This window comes from Bactrocera dorsalis, chromosome 1 (assembly GCF_023373825.1).
Source record: "Bactrocera dorsalis isolate Fly_Bdor chromosome 1, ASM2337382v1, whole genome shotgun sequence".
Classification (NCBI taxonomy): domain Eukaryota; kingdom Metazoa; phylum Arthropoda; class Insecta; order Diptera; family Tephritidae; genus Bactrocera; species Bactrocera dorsalis.
The window spans coordinates 78,675,266-78,696,604 of record NC_064303.1 but is presented as its reverse complement, the minus strand read 5'-3'; the positions used below and the strand labels follow the sequence as shown (position 1 = coordinate 78,696,604).

At 37.3% G+C, this 21,339-nt stretch overlaps 1 protein-coding gene across 6 annotated transcripts in view; it reads right to left on the bottom strand.

Annotated features, from left to right (window-relative positions):
• Positions 1-21,339, bottom strand: part of LOC105223466 (nitric oxide synthase) — a 296,079-nt gene that overhangs the window by 134,093 nt on the left and 140,647 nt on the right. For all 6 annotated transcript variants that reach the window (XM_049449814.1, XM_049449811.1, XM_049449819.1 and 3 more), the window contains exon 10: positions 14,294-14,503. In XM_049449814.1, coding sequence (XP_049305771.1) covers positions 14,294-14,503 — 210 coding nt within the window. The remainder of the gene's footprint in view (positions 1-14,293; positions 14,504-21,339) is intronic.

The window sequence follows — 21,339 nt, the reverse complement described above, 5'->3', positions numbered from 1 at the left end:
TTGTTGACTATGCTCCCCTTATGTCAATCTGATTTTGCGTCAGACATTCCTTTCGCGAGGAAATGTATGTACATATGTGTGAAAATATGTATACATGCAGATATATATAATGTATGAACATTAAAATTTGTTGGTGTATCTTACTTTTAGTGTCTGTTCGTGTCATTAATGTTGACGAATTTAATTTTTCACTTTTTCATAGTGATTTCATTAAAAAACATATATTTAACAAACGAGCGCTCTCAATCAAAATGCTCAAGCTCTGCAATAACACCTAATTGCTTTTAATGAATTTGCATTTTTTCAGATGTATATGTATACACTCATATTTGAATTTCGTCTGCGCCACACTGATGCTCATTTATCGAATTTAATATCTGTACACAAACAGTACGCACTACTTTGTATGTATGTAGATATAACTTCTCTCAACGCTGATCAAAATTGTTGCAGCTCACTTCCAATTTGGTAGATGTGTTAAGTCTTTCAGCCTGCAGCCTGCAGCCTACAAATATATGTATGTACGTACAACGTGCGCATATATGGATATATGCATATGTATAGGGTTTGTGCGAAAAGTAATAGGACTGAGTCGATTAAAAAAAAAACCAATCGTTACAATTCTTAAAAAACTTTCAAAATCGGCTCCTTTTGCGTCGATGCAGCGCTGCCAGCGAGATTTCCAAGCATTGGAGGCATTCTCCGGAATAGCTTCTCTGTGGCTTGTGCCACTCTGCTCTTGGTCTCGGGATCATACTCAAAGATCCACGGCTCGTCAACTGTGATCCTTTTTCTTCTTTACTGGCGTAGACACCGCTTACGCGATTATAACCGAGTTAATAACAGCACGCCAGTCATTTCTTCTTTTCGCTACATGGCGCCAATTGGAGATTCCAAGCGAAGCCAGGTCCTTTTCCACTTGGTCCTCCCAACGGAGTGGAGGTCTTCCTCTTCCTCTGCTTCCCGCGGCGGGAACTTGTCGAATAATTTCAGAGCTGGAGTGTTTTCATCCATTCGGACAACATGACCTAGCCAGCGTAGCCGCTGTCTTTTAATTCGCTGAACTATGTCAATGTCGTCGTATATCTCGTACAGCTCATCATTCCATCGAATTCGAGTTATTCTGCGTTGGACAGGCTGAAATTGTTGGTGGTGTTGATGCCTGTTCCAAGATAGACGAAATTATCTACAACTTCAAAGTTATGACTGTCAACAGTGACTTGGGAGCCTAGTCGCGAATACAACGACAGTTTGTTGATGGTGAGCTTTAATTTTTAACACAGCATACTCAACCGAATTTTATATGCGATATTAAGAAGGCATATCCCACGGCTGTCGGTGCAGATTTTGGGGTCTCCCTTTTTTTGGATTGAGCAGAGCACATTTAAGTTTCAATCGTGGGGCATTTTTCGCTCGTCCATATTTTACAAAGAAGCTGATGCATGATCCTTATCAGTTCTTCGCCGCCGTGTTTGAATAGCTCGGTCGGTAATCCATCGCCCTCTGCCGCTTTGTTGTTCTTCAGACGAGTAATTGCTATTCAAACTTCTTCATGGTCGGGCAATGGAACGTCTGCTCCATCGTCATCGATTGGGGAATCGGGTTCGCCTTCTCCCGGCATTGTACTTTCACTGCCATTCAGCAGGCTGGAGAAATGTTCCTTCCATAATTTTAGTATACTCTGGGCATCAGTCACTAGATGACCTCTGGAGTTCTACAAGAGCATGCTCCGGTCTTGAAACCTTCTGTTAGTCGCCACATTTTTTTTGTAGAATTTCGAGCATAACCCCCGTCGGCCAGCTTGTCAAGCTCTACAAACTCACGCATTTCGGCCACTCTCGTTTTCTGCTTGCAAATGCGTCTCGCTTCCCTCTTCAACTCTCGGTATATATCCCTTCAGGGACGTGTTGCGTGATTATGTTATTAAAAAATTGGGGTCACATTTTTACTTGTTAAAATTTTCTTGACACATTTCCACTCACCGCATTTCTGGTCATCTGTGAGTACTTTTGGGACCATCTTCACGCATACTTTGCGCATGTTCTAGAGCTTCGTCACAAGGCTATGAACCACAGATTTTGATAAATTTAACATATGGCGAATTAAACGAATACGAACGAATACAAACGGCGGTTTGAGTTCAAAATTTTGCGCGCACGAGTCACATTGTCGTGTTTGTCGAAGTCGCAGGCCTCCCAGCACGGTTTTCATCAGCGATATCTTCCCGACTCTCCAAAAAGGCCTGCTAAAGCAACATCTGGGTAAGCCTGCTTGATCATATCAAACGTCTCTGTCGCAGATTTACCGAGTTTCACACAAAATTTAATCGCGTAAAAATTTGTCCTATTACTTTTGGAACAAACCCTGTATAAGTACATGTTGAATCGTGAAACTTTATGAAGTTGGTTGATTACGTTGACTGTATTTTCAATAACGACAAGTTTCATTTTAATTAGTATGGGAGCTACTATTGAAATATTAGTCCAGTAACCTAAAATCCTTCATATACGTTCAAACTTATTATAATACTTCCTTATTTGTTAATTTTTAATAATTCTATTTATATTCTTTAGTGATCCGATCTAAACAATATATTTGTAACTTTGCCTTTGACAATAAACTATGCCAAAGAAATGAAAATATCTTGTAAAATAAAAATTTGCACACAACAATTTAGATCTTTATCGGTCAGTTTGTATGTTCACTATATGTTCGATATCGCTTTTCGAGCAGCTTCTTAGGAGGAGAATTACTCAACTCGTTTCGGGGTATTACAAACTTCTTGGCACCCTGTTAAGAGTATAATGTGCGCTCCATTGTACATTTGGTACATACTATATGTATTGTCCTCATTTTATGATGCTCATAATGTACCATTATTTAAAATTACTATAAAGCATTTTCCAATTTTCGCCATGCAACGTATTGCGATTCAATTAAAAACTTAACACCTTTGTCAAAGTATTGGCGTTAAATGTACATTAAAAACGAAATTTCATTGCCTTGTACAGAAAGTGTGCGAACACAAATACTAATTACCATATTACATATATACATATATGTACATAAACTTACAAATATACACATGCTTGTATTATATGCTCACTGTTAATTTAAGTTCGCTTATTTACATATTGTACACACAAATATTTTAATATACAAGTATGTATCTGTTGACTTACATATGTAGGTAAAGAGCGTTATTCGAAATGGTTGAATAATACATACATACTTATGTGCCATCCACTTTTTCCTGATGTGAAAAATTTGTACAAAAAGAAAAGAGCCTAACTGTATTGGCATTAACGAACTCGTATTTTTCCTTTAAGTCAAAAAAGAGAAATAAGAAATTATGTAAAGAGATGAGCTTAGCTATTAAATAAAACAAAAGCTTTTACCCATTGCTTTCTGAGTCCAAACGCATGTACATTTACGCTTTAATTCGCATTTTAAATCTTATTACACTTCAGATCTGCCAAGACTCGCATTTTGTATGCGACACACGTAAGGGCATATACACGTACATAAGTAAATATGTACATAAATATGTGGGTTTATAATAATACGATTGCCAGCTGTAGCAGAACAACACATTTTAAATAGCCAATATTTTTATACACTTGCAACATGCTGCTATAGAATATAATAGTTTTGTTCACCTAACGGATGTTTGTATTATCTAAAACAAGAGGAGTTGAAATCGCAACAACGAAGGGCACTTGTGATTTGAAATTTTTTAAAAAGTGGGCATGGCCCCGTCACCCTATAGGTTTATAGGATCATACCATGTGCCGTCCGAATTTTTTAAGAGTTCTAAGACCAGTAAAAAGTTAAAAGTTTTATTAATATTTTTTACACAGAGTTCGACGGTGTAAATATAAATTTTAAGCTAAAAATTTTGTATAAAAAATGAGTTACAACGTCCTGAACACCCCCGCCTTGAAAAAATGGGCTTGCACTTTTTTCACTATTCCGGGGGCTTACCCAAATTAAAACAATTAACAATTATTAAAATAAGTGAAATCATATGACAACCACTCCCACTCAACATCTAAAGGGTTTGTTAAAAATTACTAAAGCTGCGACTAATCAATAACAAAATAAGTCAGAGATATAAAATGTTTCGCCCACGAAACATGGTGGCTTTATAAGAGCAAATATAAAAATTTAGTGAGGCACCGTACCAATTTTGCTGAAATCACATATCTGCGGGCCTATTTGACTACTTTCAAACAAATTTTCAGTATACGATTATTTTGACATTCCCATGTTTTTACAGTGCGAAATCGGATTGCAATCACGCTACTTCCCGCAGCTTTAAATCCCATCTGATTTTTTCACTTTTCATTGTACATATCAAATACCAATTATTCTATCGGGATACAAACCAGTGTTGTCTTTAAGGTATGTCATCTCAGGTATAAATATTGGCAAAATTGGGCTATAACTGTTCAAGCTTTCAGATACCCGCCTATTGCTGACTTTCTACCGAAAATATTGGTCAATGTGTAGGATATATTGGGTAGTCTTTTCGTATTTTGTCAATAGATGTCGTTGCAGTCGTATATTTATATCCAGTGCTACCAATCACATTGTGTCATATCATATAGTATTGAAAAGGTGAGATTTTAAGATTAATTTAACTAAAAAATTCGGATAATTTGAAAAAAAAAGTTACAGCTTTTCAAAAATGAGTGTAAATAATGAAGAAATTCTCTATATTTCGAAATTTTTAACATTCATCATCAAACAGTTTTGAACTATTTTAAAAAAAACTAGCTACAAAAAGAAGCTCGATGTTTGGGTATCACATTAATTGTCTGTGAAGAATTTAATGGATCGAATAAACATCTGCGATTATTTGCTGAAATCTAAACATTTCTGAAGCAAATGGTAACAGGAGATGAAAAGTGGACTAAAATTGACAATTATGTGCAATAATGTGGTACAAGGTGACTCGGCAAAAACAGGGAGAGCTTGGCTAGGAAGTTGTGGTGAATCTAAAAAAAAGTAGAAGTTTGATTAGAAATACGAAACGACTTTTTCGATTACCCAATAATATAGAAATAAGTAGAGAATCCTTTCCTGATAATAATACGAGTATGTCTCATTGTCCAACACTGCATCTATGTGTCTAAAATAGATAAAATCGGGGCCCTAGCCCCATTATAACTGTTATCTATATAATATGTAGTAATACCAATAATAGATATAACTGGGTCAATAGTATACCTATTTCCGATATACTTAATTCAAGATTTTCAAACTTCCGGTCGGCCTTGTACAGTGCATATCGGTTTATATGTAAGATGTCTTGGCAAAATTAACGTATAATATATGATGTAATTTAGTTTAATGTTGTAAATATGTGAAATTATATACTTAAGCTTATAATACTCGTATTAATGGTTAAGCGCTGAACATGAATTGAGTTGGTTTAGGCCTTTGTCTTAATTTCATATCCTTAATATCATCAAATGCGATCATATGGTTGACGTTTGCATATCAACTCAATATACTAAATTTATCCTTTTCTGTTAAGTTTATGTTAGATATACATCATTTCATGTTGATTTTAATAAAATTTTCGCTGAGGGGAGATACTCTTGCAACCAGTTGCTACAGAGTTATAGTTTTGTTCACCTAACGGTTGTACGTATCACCTAAAACTAAGCGAGATAGATATAGGGTTTTTTATATATAACTGATCAGGATGACGGGAAAAGTTGAAATCCGGTTGACTGCCTGTCTGTCCGTCCTTGCAAGCAGTAACTTGAATAAAAATTGAAATATCTCAAGTTTCATCGAGTATATGGTATGTGAGTTCCTTAGTATAAAAAAAATAGAGTTCGTAGATGGGCGTAATCGGGTGACTGCCACGCACACAAATCACCATTCACCAAAAACACATAAAGTGTCATAACTAAGCACTAAATTAAGATATAAAACTGTAATTTGGTACAGAAGATCGTAAGGAGCACCTGTGGATAAAATAGTTTGAAAAAGTCAGCGTGGCCCCGCCCTCTAATAAGGTTAAATTATATATCTCCTAAATCACATCAACTAAATTTACTGAGTACAAATCTTATAAGAACTTATATCGAGAATGTGAAAATCTGTGACCTGACCAACCGACAAGATTTGGTAGGTAAAATTTCTATCATATTTATATATCACAGTGCGAAAATGGGCGAAATCGGACAACAACCACGCCTGCTTCTCATACATATAACACAATTTTAAATTACACTAGATTCTTTCACTTTCCAGTACACAAATCAAGAAAAAATTAATAAAACGGGATAAAGCTTTGCGCGAATAATGTCTTTAGTGTATGCCACCTTGTGACCAAAAATCGTTCAAGCCCATAGGTACCGAATATTTGGACCGCGGTACTTATAGTTGACTTTTGATCGAAAATATTAGTTAATATGTAAGATATGTACTTGAAATTAAAGGATAAACCTTATCAGATAATGGTTAGTCTGAATGTCAAAATGGGTTGAATCGGACCAATACTTTCCTTAGCCCTCATATACCTAATATAAAGATTTTCGAATTTCCGGGTGACTTTGTACCGCATATATCGGCCAATATGTGAGTTCTTCTTCTTCTTCTTAATTGGCGTAGACACCGCTTACGCGATTATAGCCGAGTTAACAACCGCGCGCCAGTTGTTTCTTCTTTTCGCTACGTGGCGCCAATTGGATATTCCAAGCGAAGCCAGGTCCTTCTCCACTTGGTCCTTCCAACGCACAGTGGGGTAAATGGTGCTCAAAATGGAGATTAATTCCCACAAGTCTTCTAGTTATGAAAAAGTTATTTTTTTTAGTTAATTAATCATAAAGAAGTAAGAAAATAATGCAATTCGAGTTTTTTTATTGTTTTTTTTTTATATCTTAAAAAACAAAAATATGCTGAACATCGGTTTTCTAAATTTTTAATTTTTTTAAGCTTCAAATTTTATTTAAAATATATAAACTGTTTCTTCATCACTATAATCATATTCATGATCATTGTCGTCTTCGCTTGAATTTTTATCATCGCCTTCATCATCATCGTCATTATCAACTTCATTATTATTGCCACTCTCTATCACGATCAACTCTAGTGCTTATTCGGGTAAATTCTGCACTTTTTTTTGGTAATTTTCTTGTGGTTGATATAACGGGGTCAGAACTGATTAAAATTCTGTTAAATATGTCTTCATTTGCTTTTTTTCTGCTGCATTTGCGAGAAAAATGTTCTCTAAAATTCTTAAAATCTTTGTTTCGAGCTTCCTTAGCTTCTTCTGATAATTGTCCGATTGGCAACATAGCGTGCGATATTATCTCTGGTCCATGGATAAAATATTTGTGAAGTGTTGGAGTCATGTTTTACCAAGGATAACATTCAACGAAATATCGTGCCCACTAGAAACAACTACGAGTATTGTAAGCATCTTTTTAATCAAATTTATGTCAACTTTAGTAATTGCTGCTGACATCTCGGGATTTTGAAAGAAACGCCTAGCTGAATTGCCATCGTTAGAATTCCCAAAGCCAGGTTTCGGTTGGTCAACAATCAGACCAATTTTATCTTTAAATCCTTTTGGAATCCTTGCTTTATTTTCCGAAACTAATAGTTTCTCACTTTCTGTTCGAGCTTGATACTTTTTTATAGACAATTTCGATGATAAGTGGAGAAGACATTCAGAGAACCTAATCCACCCATGAAGTATTGAAAGCCCAAATTGTAAATTTTCTGTTTTTACAACTTTCTTCACCATTTCATCAATTTTATTAAAATCTTTCGAGCTAGCTCCACATAAATAACATTTTTGTGTAGATGTTGTTTCTGTTAATGCGTTGCATACTTTTCCATCAACCATAGATAAAATTAAATTGTGTTTAACTTCCAAATATTTATTTCCAAAACAGAATTAACAAGATTTCGTATTTCTATACCAACTCTTTCGTTTTCAGTTCTAGAAACAGCTGTGGACTCTTTTACAAATTCAATTTGTTCTGCAGAACCTGGTAGAAGCTGGGCGCGGATTTTGCCACATAATTTTGCTTCCATAAATCAACCTGATTGGAACAATACAGGTGATGAAAACTAATGAATCATTTGCACCCGGATTATGGTACGCTTGCTTAAATGAGCTGTGTCCAGAGCTTCTATCGAATCCCCACTTAGTGTACAAGCATAAATTCGTAATTTCCTCATCGTTCAATGTTTTAATTACGTTATTTTGGGCTAAATTTATACGCTCAGTGGTATGGTCTAAAAGGGCTTGCAAGCTTACTTGTGCTGAAATCTCGCAAAAATGCATGCTTTCACGTCTAGGATAACAATCCGCTTTTGCTGATTGGACATATGAATAGCAAGGAAACCAAGGAGCAGATTGCCTTATAACATTGTACTGTTGTCGAGATAACTTTGCTTCCACCAAAACAAATAAAGCGTCTTCTTTGGACATTTGCTGTGATAGTGATGATTTGGCAATACTTTTATGAAATTTTTCCGCTCTCGATGGTGAACTTGCAACCTCTTTCACTATCTTTGACGCTTCCACTTGCCCTGAAGCTCTAAAACTCATTTGTGCAGCATAAGCTAATAAAGGCAAAGGCACACTATCTTTTTAAAAAATTTACTTTCTTTTTGCTTCGTTTTCAAAATTTTATTTCAAAAATTTATGTGATGATGTTTGTTATTATACATATGTAAGTAAAACGTGAATTTTAGACTATTCCGGAATATGTTCTTATGCATTTAAACTGCCTCTTATCGTAACGTAGGGTGTGAACAAAGCAAACAGGCATCCACTGAACAACAAAAACAATAACAAACCCTTTTTTTGCAATTGCTGTATTTGTTCTTCTTCTGCCTTGAGAAATTCGTGTATATTTGACCAGGTAGTTCGCATAAAGAAATGCATATACTGAGAAAGTGCGCAGTATTGGCGCAACTTTTTTTTTTACAAAAAGAAACTACAACATCCATAGATTACAGGAATGAAACACGATTTGCTTTACCCCGCTTAACTCACAACTATATGTCTGCATATAAGGTCGAAATCCCACTATTTTAAGGCTTTAGCAAAAAAAAAAATTAAAATACTTAGAGATACGTAAAAACACAAATGAAATCTTTTTGTATTTACTAAATTACCTGAACAAGAAGGCTCCATTACAATTTTCTCAAGATTTGCCCAGTTAAAGAAAATAAAAAACTTCGAAAAATGAAAAAAATCACGTATATCACTGTGCGCATACAAAAAGAAATAAACTTGCAATTTTCAGAGAATATTACAAGAAAACTGTAAATTTTTTGCCAAATATTTGTTCAGTTAGTGATGTAGAATTTTATCTACTTTTGTTTGATACCAAAAATTTACTTGTACCTTGAATTGTGATTTTTGAATTAATCTCCAAAATCGGCACATTTTACCCCAATGTGCAACGGAGTGGAGGTCTTCCTCTTCCTCTGCTTCCCCCGGCGGGAACTGCGTCGAATACTTTCAGAGCTGGGGTGTTTTCATCTATCCGGACAACATGACCTAGCCAGCGTAGCCGCTGTCTTTTAATTCGCTGAACTATGTCAATGTCGTCGTATATCTCGTACAGCTCATCGTTCCATCGAATGCGATATTCGCCGTGGCCAACGCGCAAAGGACCATAAATCTTTCGCAGAATTTTTCTCTCGAAAACTCGCAACGTCGACTCATCCGCTGTTGACATCGTCCAAGCCTCTGCACCATATAGCAGGACGGGAATTATGAGTGACTTATAGAGTTTGGTTTTTGTCTGTCGAGAGAGGACTTTGCTTCTCAATTGCCTACTCAGTCCGAAGTAGCACCTGTTGGCAGAGTTATCCTGCGTTGGATTTCTAGGCTGGTATTGTTGGTGGTGTTTACGCTGGTTCCAAGATAGACGAAATTATCTACAACTTCAAAGTTATGACTGTCAACAGTGACATGAGTGCCAAGTCGCGAGTGCGACGACTGTTTGTTTGATGACAGGAGATATTTCGTCTTCGTTCACTGCCAGACCCATTCGTTTTGCTTCCTTGTCCAGCCTGGAGAAAGCAGAACTAACGGCGCGGGTGTTGAGGCCGATGAGGCGGAGCTTTTGGTGCCGCTCAACGTCAGTTTACACAGCCGTATCAGTTTTGCGGGGATACCAAATTCAGACATCGCGGCATAAAGGCAGCTCCTTTTCGTGCTGTCGAAAGCAGCTTTGAAATCAACGAAGAGGTAGTGTGTGTCGATTCTCCTTTCACTGGTGTTTTCCAAGATTTGGCGCATGGTGAATATCTGGTCGGTTGTTGATTTGCCAGGTCTAAAGCCACACTGATAAGGTCCAATCAGTTCGTTGACGGTGGGCTTTAATCTTTCACACAATACGCTCGATAGAACCTTATATGCGATGTTGAGGAGGCTAATCCCACGGTAGTTGGCGCAGATTGTGGGGTCTCCTTTTTTATGGATTGGGCATAGCACACTTAAATTCCAGTCGTTGGGCATGCTTTCGTCCGACCATATTTTACAAAGAAGCTGATGCATGCTCCTTATCAGTTCTTCGCCGTCGTGTTTGAATAGCTCGGCCGGCAATCCATCGGCCCCTGCCGCTTTGTTGTTCTTCATGCGGGTAATTGCTATTCGAACTTCTTCATGGTCGGGTAATGGAACGTCTGCTCCATCGTCATCGATTGGGGAATCGGGTTCGCCTTCTCCCGGTGTTGTGCTTTCACTGCCATTCAGCAGGCTGGAGAAGTGTTCCCTCCATAATTTAAGTATGCTCTGCGCATCGGTAACTAGATCACCTTTGGGGGTTCTACAAGAGTAGGATGGAGTCATGTGTAGAGGTTCACGCAAGTGAGGAAAGTTCTCTGATCGCCATTCACTTGGGAGTGGCCAGAAACGATTCTTTTGCATATGACTCAAGCAGCTCACGACTTCCGGTCTTTGACCAAGTATCCTCTGGGTAGCCTAAGAACATCCGTTTGAAGACGAGCTAAAGTGAGAAGGCGAAACATCCCCTGCATAGGGTTGTGCGCTGGGTTTGGGACCCGCCACGTAAAAAAACACTCCCAATGAAAAGAAACAACAAGCCTCGGATGAGTGACTCCCCTTTTGATGACGACCATGGCAAACGAAATAAGGACTACGAATTGAGGGCATGCACCTGGAATGTCCGGTCCCTTAATTGGGAAGGTGCCGCTGCCCAGCTGGTTGATGTCCTCCTGAAAATAAAGGCTGACATCCCCGCAAGTAGGTCCTTGTGACATTTACTACAGTGGCCATATAAAGGAGCGCAAGTTTGGTGTTGGATTCGTGGTGGGAGAGAGACTCCGTCGCCGAGTACTATCATTCACTGCGGTGAATGAACGTCTAGCCACAATCCGCATCAAAGCGAGGTTCTTCATCATATCGCTGATTTGCGCTCACGCCCCGACGGAAGAGAAGGACGATGTGACCAAAGATGCCTTCTAAAAGCGCTTTGAGCGTACTTATGAGAGATGCCCCCGCCACGATGTCAAAATCGTGCTTGGCGATTTCAACGCCAGGGTGGGCAAAGAAGGTATCTTTGGCACTACGGTCGGTAAATTCAGCCTCCACGACGAAACATCCCCAAATGGGTTGAGGCTGATCGACTTCGCCGGGGCCCGAAATATGGTTATCTGTAGTACTAGATTCCAGCATAAGAAGATACATCAAGCTACCTGGCTGTCTCCGGATCGAAAAACCACTAACCAGATCGATCATGTTGTGATAGACGGAAGACACGTCTCCAGTGTTTTAGATGTGCGTGCGCTCCGAGGTCCTAACATCGACTCGGACCACTATATTGTTGCAGCCAAAATTCGCACCCGCCTCTGTGCAGCAAAAAACGCACGCCAACAAACACAAGGAAGGTTCGACGTCGAGAAGCTGCAATCACAACAGACAGCCGAACGTTTTTCTACTCGGTTTGCACTCCTGCTCTCTGAGAGCACCCATCAACAACTCGGTATAAGGGAACTGTGGAACGGCATTTCAAACTCCTTACGTACAGCTGCAACCGAAACCATTGGTTTTCGGAAAGTGCAAAAGAACAGCTGGTACGACGAGGAGTGCCGTGTCGCAACGGAGAGAAAACAGGCTGCTTGCCTCGCAACGTTACGATCGACCATAACACGTGCGGGATGGGATAAATACCGAGAGTTCAAGAGGGAAGCGAGACGCATTTGCAGACAGAAAAAGAAAGAGGCCGAAATGCGTGAGTACGAAGAGCTTGATAAGCTGGCCGACAGGGGTAATGCTCGAAAATTCTACGAAAAAATGCGGCGGCTTACAGAAGGTTTCAAGACCGGAGCATACTCTTGTATACATATGTGAGTTATCTCAATGAAAAAATTAGAGCGTGTTTCACTGATAACATTGTGTCATCGTGTGGCCTAAAATTAATAACATTAGGCGAAAACTTGACCCCAGTCCCTATATAACTAATATCAGAATTTTCGAATATACGGCTGACTTTACTCTAAATGATTGTTTTTTTAGTACGTGGCATGTTAATAGTATGAGATATTGCGAAAAATGGTTAATACATATTATATAACGATTTTCGCTTTTCTAATAAAAGTTATCTGTCTCTCAGTACAGAAGTTATAGATAAAATTGCTTGGATTCTCTATTTGACGTTTTGCATATTAAAGTATTTCCCTGGGCTTGATTCTTGTGAGTTGCAAGAGTATAAAATGTTCGGTTGCACCAAAACTTAGCCCTTCATTACTTGTTTAATATGAAGTTTTGTCAACACATGACGGTATGTCTCCGGCTGTGACCTTTTCAAGTTCCCAGAGTACGCAATGTTAGGTTACACCCGAACTTAGCCCCTCCTTATTTGTTCATTGTCAATTTAATCCAATAAACTTTGAGATACTTATTTAACGATCATTGAATTACAGCAACATATACATACATACGTACCGAATAAAATTTGTTGGCAAAAGAAATGGCTTACTCGTTTGTAAAAATATGTAAATAAACTGCACTGAATAACTGTCTTTATGTTAATATGGTTCTACGAGTATCTGTTGTAATGCGAGCACAATAAAGTGAAAAGATAATCCAGTATTCGTATGTACGAATGTGTCATTTAAACAGAATACCACAGCTTTCGTTTGTGATGGTGCAAGAGTTTGAGTACGTAAATACGACAGTATGAAAACAAGGCAACCAAGCAATTACCAATGCCAATAGAGAACATTTTTTTGCGCTCGCTTTATGTAACCATAAATGCATACCAGAGCGGAGATAGATATAGAGTTATATATATATATGTATATAAAATCAAAAAGTTGAAATCCCGGTGACTGTTTGTCTGTCTGTCCGCACGTATGTTCGTTGGCGCAAGCTGTAAATTTAAGTAGTAAAAATTTAGATATTTTGAGTAAAAAGAAAAGTACGAGATCGTATAGGTTTTCCTTAAAAACCGCTGGCTCGAAAACGGTTTTAGACCCATAGTCCTTTATGCAAAGTTTTTCAGAATAATCCGTAAAATATTTCCTGCATACACCAGTTTGCTTTCGACAATCGAGTTTTTATTGCCGCCATTTCCGTTCATTTATTGCTTAATTTCAATTCACTTCTCACATTTGCTTTTGCTTTTTATTTCCTTATGCACAAATGTAAGTACAAGTGTATCTGCATATACGAGGTGTGTTCAAAAAGTATCGCGAATTTTGAATTTTCGCGGGTTACGTATATTCGAATTTCGAATTTTTTGTGGCGTTATGATGGTACTCATGTCTCTCACTTATGCCGACAAGCTCGGCCATTTTGATTGTTCACTTAATTGTTGACAGCTGCTTTGCTTGCACGTGTTTTGGATCGTCTTCGATTTTTACCTATCAAAAAAATTGCACCACGATAACGCCCCTGCTCACAAATCGTTACTTGTGCGCGACTTTTTGGCCAAAAACAATATACTAATGATGCCGCAGCCACCGTATTCCCCAGATCTGGCCCCCTGTGACTTTTTTTTGTTCCCTAAACTGAAGAGGCCCATGAAAGTACGACGTTACTCTTCTCTTGACGAGATAAAGACGGCATCGAAGGAGGAGCTGAAGAAGATAAGAAAAAATGATTTTTTGAAGTGCTTCGAAGATTGGAAAAACCGTTGGCACAAGTGTATAATATCTCATGGAGATTACTTTGAAGAGGACAAAATAGATATTCATGAATAAATAAATAATTTTTGAAAAAATACAAAATTCGCGATACTTTTTGAACACACCTCGTACTAACAGCCAGAGGCCTACTCACCTAGCAATTTGTTTGAAATTAAATTTACGTCTCGGTTTCTTGATCTTGGCGTCCCCGCGTCCCTTTTTCCATAAGTGCGTACGCCAAGCTGGATCCTGATAATCAAACGATGGCTTTAAATAGTATAAAGCCATTTCCTGATGGAAGACAGGCGTAATCGAGCCAGACATAGGTGGCACAATCCATATCCAATCAGCTGGACAGCCATTGCTGAAAAGGAAGGTAAATGAAAGGAAGGTAAGTACGAGTGCTCGTAAGATATGCATATGTATGTATTGTATCTCGCAAAAGCATCAAAGTATTACATTACAAATACATGATTATAAATAAATAAGTTTGGGGGTAACCGAAATTTTTTTAAGTTGAAACTAGCAATAATCAAATACTTTCAGGTGTTTAGGAGAATTTAGCATTCATTATTCGAAGAAATTGTGGATAAATTTCTATCAAATTTGGTATTTTCTTGGCTTATACTGAAGGCCATTAACTTAGACTTAATTTTATTACTATATTTTAGTTTGTATCAGCTAAAATGATATTAAAAACATCTCCAAATAATATATAATTATGTGATATCAACACAACATAGGAGGCAAAATTAATATACTTAAGTTGAGTTAATGTTGAAAACGTCAATCAGAGGATCGGAATACATTATATTCTCGAAGCATTGCACAAAATCTTACTAGATTTAAATGGTAACAATGCGTTTTTCTATTACTACTGTCCGGTTCTCCTTATTCCAATGAGATTAACGCATGTTTAAATAATCGTCCCTATGTCGAAGTGGTATAACCCTTCTATTGACCATAAATATACGAGTACAATTGTAAATTGGTGCACCAGCACAAATACATATTCCTTAGAATTGCTGGAAATTATGAATGGTAAAATAGAATTCAACCAAGAAATCACCGCATTAAACGAAAATAGACAATTTCTATGGTACTGTTTAATACAAGATCGATTTATTTTTCTTTATATTTTTAAAGATAACTATACAAGAATACAAGAGGAATCTGCGATATAGGAATATAGGGTATGGTCTCGTGCCAATTTTTTAAGACTTCATCATTGATTTATTGCTGTATTCTGGTAATGTTAATAAAAAGACTAATAAAAAATAGATAATAGACATATGGATTGCATTTTTTACGCCCCTTCAAAAATTACTTGAAATTCATGCTTTCAGACTAGATTACCCCCTTATTTGAGAGTATTTTTTCGGAAATAAAAACTAAGTACTTATTTGAGTTAAAACTGGTTAAGTAATCGGTAGTAGTATGAGACAATCGCTAATCTTTGGCTCTTCAACGAATTTTGAATCCACCTAAATTACGCAAAGGTCAAAATGATCAACGGACATATTGAAACTGTTTTGACTGGAAACTGGTAACTTGTTTCAATAATACTGTCAAATTAAGCGATTCCATTCTGAAGATTCTGTTTCCCATTCCTTTTGCTTTCGGAATGTGTATAAATAAATCTCAAGGCGGGCATTATTTTTGGTTTTCAAGTATAAATGTTATTGTTAAATTAAGAATGGTCCACCATCCCATTTTCTTTAATTATAACATTTGATATACTAGTACAATTGTAAACTAATACTAATCAACTTTCAAAATTACACATTTTTTACAAACTTGAATATAAAATTAATAAAATAAAATATTTAACATCTTATGTTGATTTGATATCAACTGAAGAAAATTTGTATGTTGAAAATTCACATGGAGTTCTATACTACCTATAATGTTTTCGTCTTTATTAATACATAACATTTGACTGTGTTAAATAGCTTACAAAAATATAGATTAAAGCGTGGCGGGGGCCTTCTTATATATGTACATATTTCTATATAAAAAAATTTTAAATCATTTTGCATTGAAATAACATAATCGAAGATCATCCAGAAAATTTGAGATAACGGAATTCACAATGAATTAGAAGAATATTTTGACTGATTCCTTTTAAGTAAGGCCAAATCGGTTAATGAGTAATGAGACCCTTGATGAACTACGTTCCGACATATTGTATGCATATGCCTTATCAATGAGTTACCATATAATATTTTTAAAAGAAACGAAAAACAATATCACCATATATGACAAATGACAACTAGTTACAATCACTTTGCCATGTACGATTGCCAACAACTACTTATATTAACAAGCTGGCAAGTTCGAGCGCAGCCATCCATTGAAATATTTCAGCGAAGAGATGCTTACTAAATCTCAACAGAAATCATTTCTTCATTATAAGAGTGGGACATAAAGTCAATAGGTCATTTCCCATTAATATCGGATGTATGAGATTAGTTTAATGTTTGTCAAATTCGTCAGACAAATAATAAAGATATACAGTAATTTGATGGCAGATATGAGGTGTGCTAGAAAAAGGGGAATTTCCGTTTTTAATAAACATGTTCTTAATCATTCGTCTACATTATTGCTATCATCTTCAAAATAGTCACCATTCGAAATTATACACTTCTTTAAATCGCCGAAACGTGTATCTTAGTCGTCTTAGCTACTAAAACGACGGTTCTCTTTATTTCTCGAAATAGGAAAAGATCGCACGTAGCCATGTTTGGCGAATATGAAAGCTGATACATCGTTACAGTATTGTTTTAAGCCAAGAATACACAAACAAATTCTTTAAACCATTTCTAACGAAATCTTCCAGCTTATAAAAATCGTCTAAAATTAGCGGCCGCTGCAGATAAAGTAAGCAATGAACACAGCTGAAAATTATATCGTACTTTAGGGGATGTAGTAATAAACAATCTTGACAATTGGGCTCTCCAAACCAGCAAAAATTTTAATCTAAAATTGGCACCGTAAGAAGGTTGGTCTTGTAGATGGGGGTAATCCGACCATCGTCACTTCCATAAAGCACAAATAATCAAAAGTTTTAAATTCCCATAACTAAACTCCACAAAAAGATTCAAGACAGTTATTTGATACAACGAAAATCATTAGGAAGGGGCATCTGTGTATATGTATATCCCCCAAAGCATTCAAGTCAAAATTTGCACGGGATAGATCTTTTTGATAACTGTCGAATAATAACTCGAGATAGTACGATACAGCTTTATAACGACCGGTGTTAAATTTGGACTAAGGGCGTGGCGAAAACCCATACCACGGGATCTACTCGACATCCTATCCTAACGTTTAAAGTTACATTGAGAAAATGGATAACAACCACGACATTCCACGAACAACCATTACACTTTTCATATAACACAATTTTTAATTCCATCTTTCTTCACTTTTTAGTAGTCAAATAAAGAACCAATCAATGTATCCCTATTGTACTTTGAACGAATAGGACCTTTGAGGTGTGCCAACTTGCCATAGTCGGATTTCAAATACTCAATCCCCTACATAACGAATGTGTGGACGACCAGTCCTTTTTGTCGAAAATATCGGTCAATCTGTGACATATATATTGCAATTTGGAGAGAGTCGCTTTCTTATAATAATATATCTGTATGTCAAAAATTAATCCAACTGTAAGGAATTAAAGCCAAGGAAATACCTTAAGGTGTAAAATGTTTACCAGAGGATCGGAGTTCAAGCAATTTTATATATAGGGGCTTAGGGAAGTATCGACCCAATTCAACACATTTTTGATACACAGATACATATAATATTTTCAGGAAAGGATTCTCTCAGAATTTCAATTGTTATCACATACATTGAGCGAAATTTTCTGTCAACAATAGATACTGGAGTTCATATTTCAGGTATTTGGGGGCAGAAGAGTTTTCGTTGCATTTCCGAAATTTTTGGTCAAAAGCTGGGCAAATGTTTATGCAGTTATATTAATTACTTCTTGATTTGTACACCGATTTCTCCTATTTTTGCACCGTGCAATGTGACATAGGAATATAAGAAGACTGTGAGGTACTAAATTTAATCGAAATCGATCGGTCGGGTCCGTGGTATGATTTTTTTTTATCTTATATGGGACAGTAACCCGGATTTCAACTTTTCTCCTCGTTCTGATCATTTATAAATAACTATCTCACTCAGCCTTAGGAGATACGTACAACCGTTAGGTGAACAAAACTGTTACACTCAGATTGTTAGAGTATAATTAATAAAATTGCTTGAATTCCGATCGTATCATTGACGTTTGGTACTTAAGGTATTTCCCTTGCTTTGGTTCCGGCAAGTCGCAAGAGTATGAAATGCGAACTTATCGCTTCCTTACTTATTTGACGTAAAGCACTACCCTTTGTGTGAAAAGTCAAACTGAGGGTAAGAGATGATTTTCAATATTTAGCAAACAATTAATATTTTTACATGGAATTGCCAGTTTTTTTATAAATTATGGAATAACTGAGAATGGTCAAGAAGTTCTACAAAAAATAGCTACTATAATTATCCAAAATCTTTTTCACACAAAGCAGGAATGAAGGTTAAATTCTATTAACTGCGGCTTGTTTTAAGGACCGCCTCTAGCCGATTACTTTTATGTATATGTACATACCTACTTGAGTATATACTACATGTACCTAAGCACATAATAATTCTGTCAATTATACTGCACTGAAGGTTATCATTAACGAGTCAACGGCTGGCACATGAAAAGATAAGAATGGTACGAAGATGCCGATTCGCAGCAGAAGTAGTAAAAGATAATTTAAAACATTTAATTACGAACTATCAAAAAAAGCGTTGCTCGTGGCGTCGTTTCGATTTTGAAAAATATGCTGACGTAAAAACAACAGATTATTGAATTAGCAAAAGATTATTGAAAATAATTTTGTAGCTTTTATTTATTGTTGTACAGTTTTTATTTAGAAGAAAACAACTTATCAACGAATGACAAATATGAATTATAAATCTTTTCAAATGCGAAAATGTTACGTTTAAAATTAAACGACATTAGTACGTATTAATACGTATAAGTATATAAAAAAGCCTTTATATATTTTATATACGTATATAAGCTCCAAAACGGGTTTGTTAAATAAAAGCGTAAAAGGTATTTAATAAAAGACATCACTTTGTATCACTGACACTAACCGCTGGGCGACAATAAGAACGTTGAGGAAGATTGCTTTTTTTATTGGTTGATACCTTATGTTAAAATTAATCATAACATACATAAGTAAAGGGTGATCCATTTCGAGGCTCCGTACTATTTTAAAGAAAAAACACAGAAACTTAAATTTAATAGTTTATTATCATCCGAAAGAATATTATTTTGCATTTATTTTTTGAAGATTATCTCTTTAAAATGTTGGATACGACTCAGCTGGCTGATCCGCTGAGTACAATCTTCGATGACTCGTTGGAGCATTTCGACTGATAATTGTTGAATGACACGCGTGATGTTTTGATTGAAGACCTGCATCGAAACGGGATTGTCCGCATAGACTTTAGACTTTACATATCCCCACAGGAAATAGTCTAATGGTGTGATATAACACGATATTGATGGCCAATCGACGGGCTAAAACGTGAAATTACCTGTTCACCGAAGTGTTCTCTCAATAACTCCACTGATTGATGCGATGGGTGAGAAGTGGCGCCATCTTGTTGTAACCTAATGTCGCCGAGTTCACTAGCTGTAATTTCAGGCATCAAATAGTCGGTTATCATGGCGCGATAACGGTCGCCATTGACTGTTACGTTCTCATCGGCATCATTATGAAGAAATAAAAACCGATGATTTCACCGGTCTATAAACAACAGCAAACCGTTGTTTGTTTTGGATGAAATGGCAGCTCATGAATCTCTTCAGGCTGCTTTTTGTCCAAATGCGCCAATTTTGCTTGTTAACATACCTATTGTTGAGCCATAAATGGGCCTCATCGATGAATAAAATTTATCTCGAGTACGTCGTATCTTCTTGGAACTTTTCAAGAGCCCATAGAGCGAAGCGATATCACTTGGGAAGGTCAAGCGGCTTCAGTTCTTGCACAAGCTGTATTTTGTACGCTTACTATTCAAGATCTCGACGTAAAATGAACCAAGTCGTTCCTCACGTCAGTCCGTTGCAGCGAACGGCGCCGAATCGACTTTCCACGGTCTTCTCAGCTACGGCTGCTATGTTTGCTTCACTGCGTGCTGGACGCGGTCTTTTCGAATATTATCCAATACTGAATGCTGGGCTGCCGCGATGTCTGAATTTGGTATCCCCGCAAAACTAATACGGCTGTGTAAACTGACGTTGAGCAACACGAAAAGCTCCGTCAGGATCGGGAAGGACCTCTCCGAGCCGTTCGATACCAAACGAGGTTTCAAACAAGGTGATTCCCTATCGTGCGACTTTTTCAACCTGATTCTGGAGAAAATAGTTCAAGCTGCAGAACTCAACAGGGAAGGTACCATCTTCTATAAGAGTGTACAACTACTGGCGTATGCCGATGATATTGATATCATCGGCCTCAACACCCGCGCCGTTAGTTCTGCTTTCTCCAGACTGGACAAAGAAATAAAAGAAATGGGTCTGGCAGTGAACGAGGGCAAGACGAAATATCTCCTGTCATCAAACAAACAGTCGTCGCACTCGCGACTTGGCACTCACGTCACTGTTGACAGTCATAACTTTGAAGTTGTAGATAATTTCGTCTATCTTGGAACCAGCGTAAACACCACCAACAATGTCAGCCTAGAAATCCAACGCAGGATAACTCTTGCCAACAGGTGCTACTTCGGACTGAGTAGGCAATTGAGAAGCAAAGTCCTCTCTCGACAAACAAAAACCAAACTCTATAAGTCACTCATAATTCCCGTCCTGCTATATGGTGCAGAGGCCTGGACGATGTCAACAACAGATGAGTCGACGTTGCGAGTTTTCGAGAGAAAAGTTCTGCGAAAGATTTATGGTCCTTTGCGCGTTGGCCACGGCGAGTACCGCATTCGATGGAACGATGAGCTGTACGAGATATACGACGACATTGACATAGTTCAGCGAATTAAAAGACAGCGGCTACGCTGGCTAGGTCATGTTGTCCGGATGGACGAAAACACTCCAGCTCTGAAAGTATTCGACGCAGTACCCGCCGCGGGAAGCAGAGGAAGAGG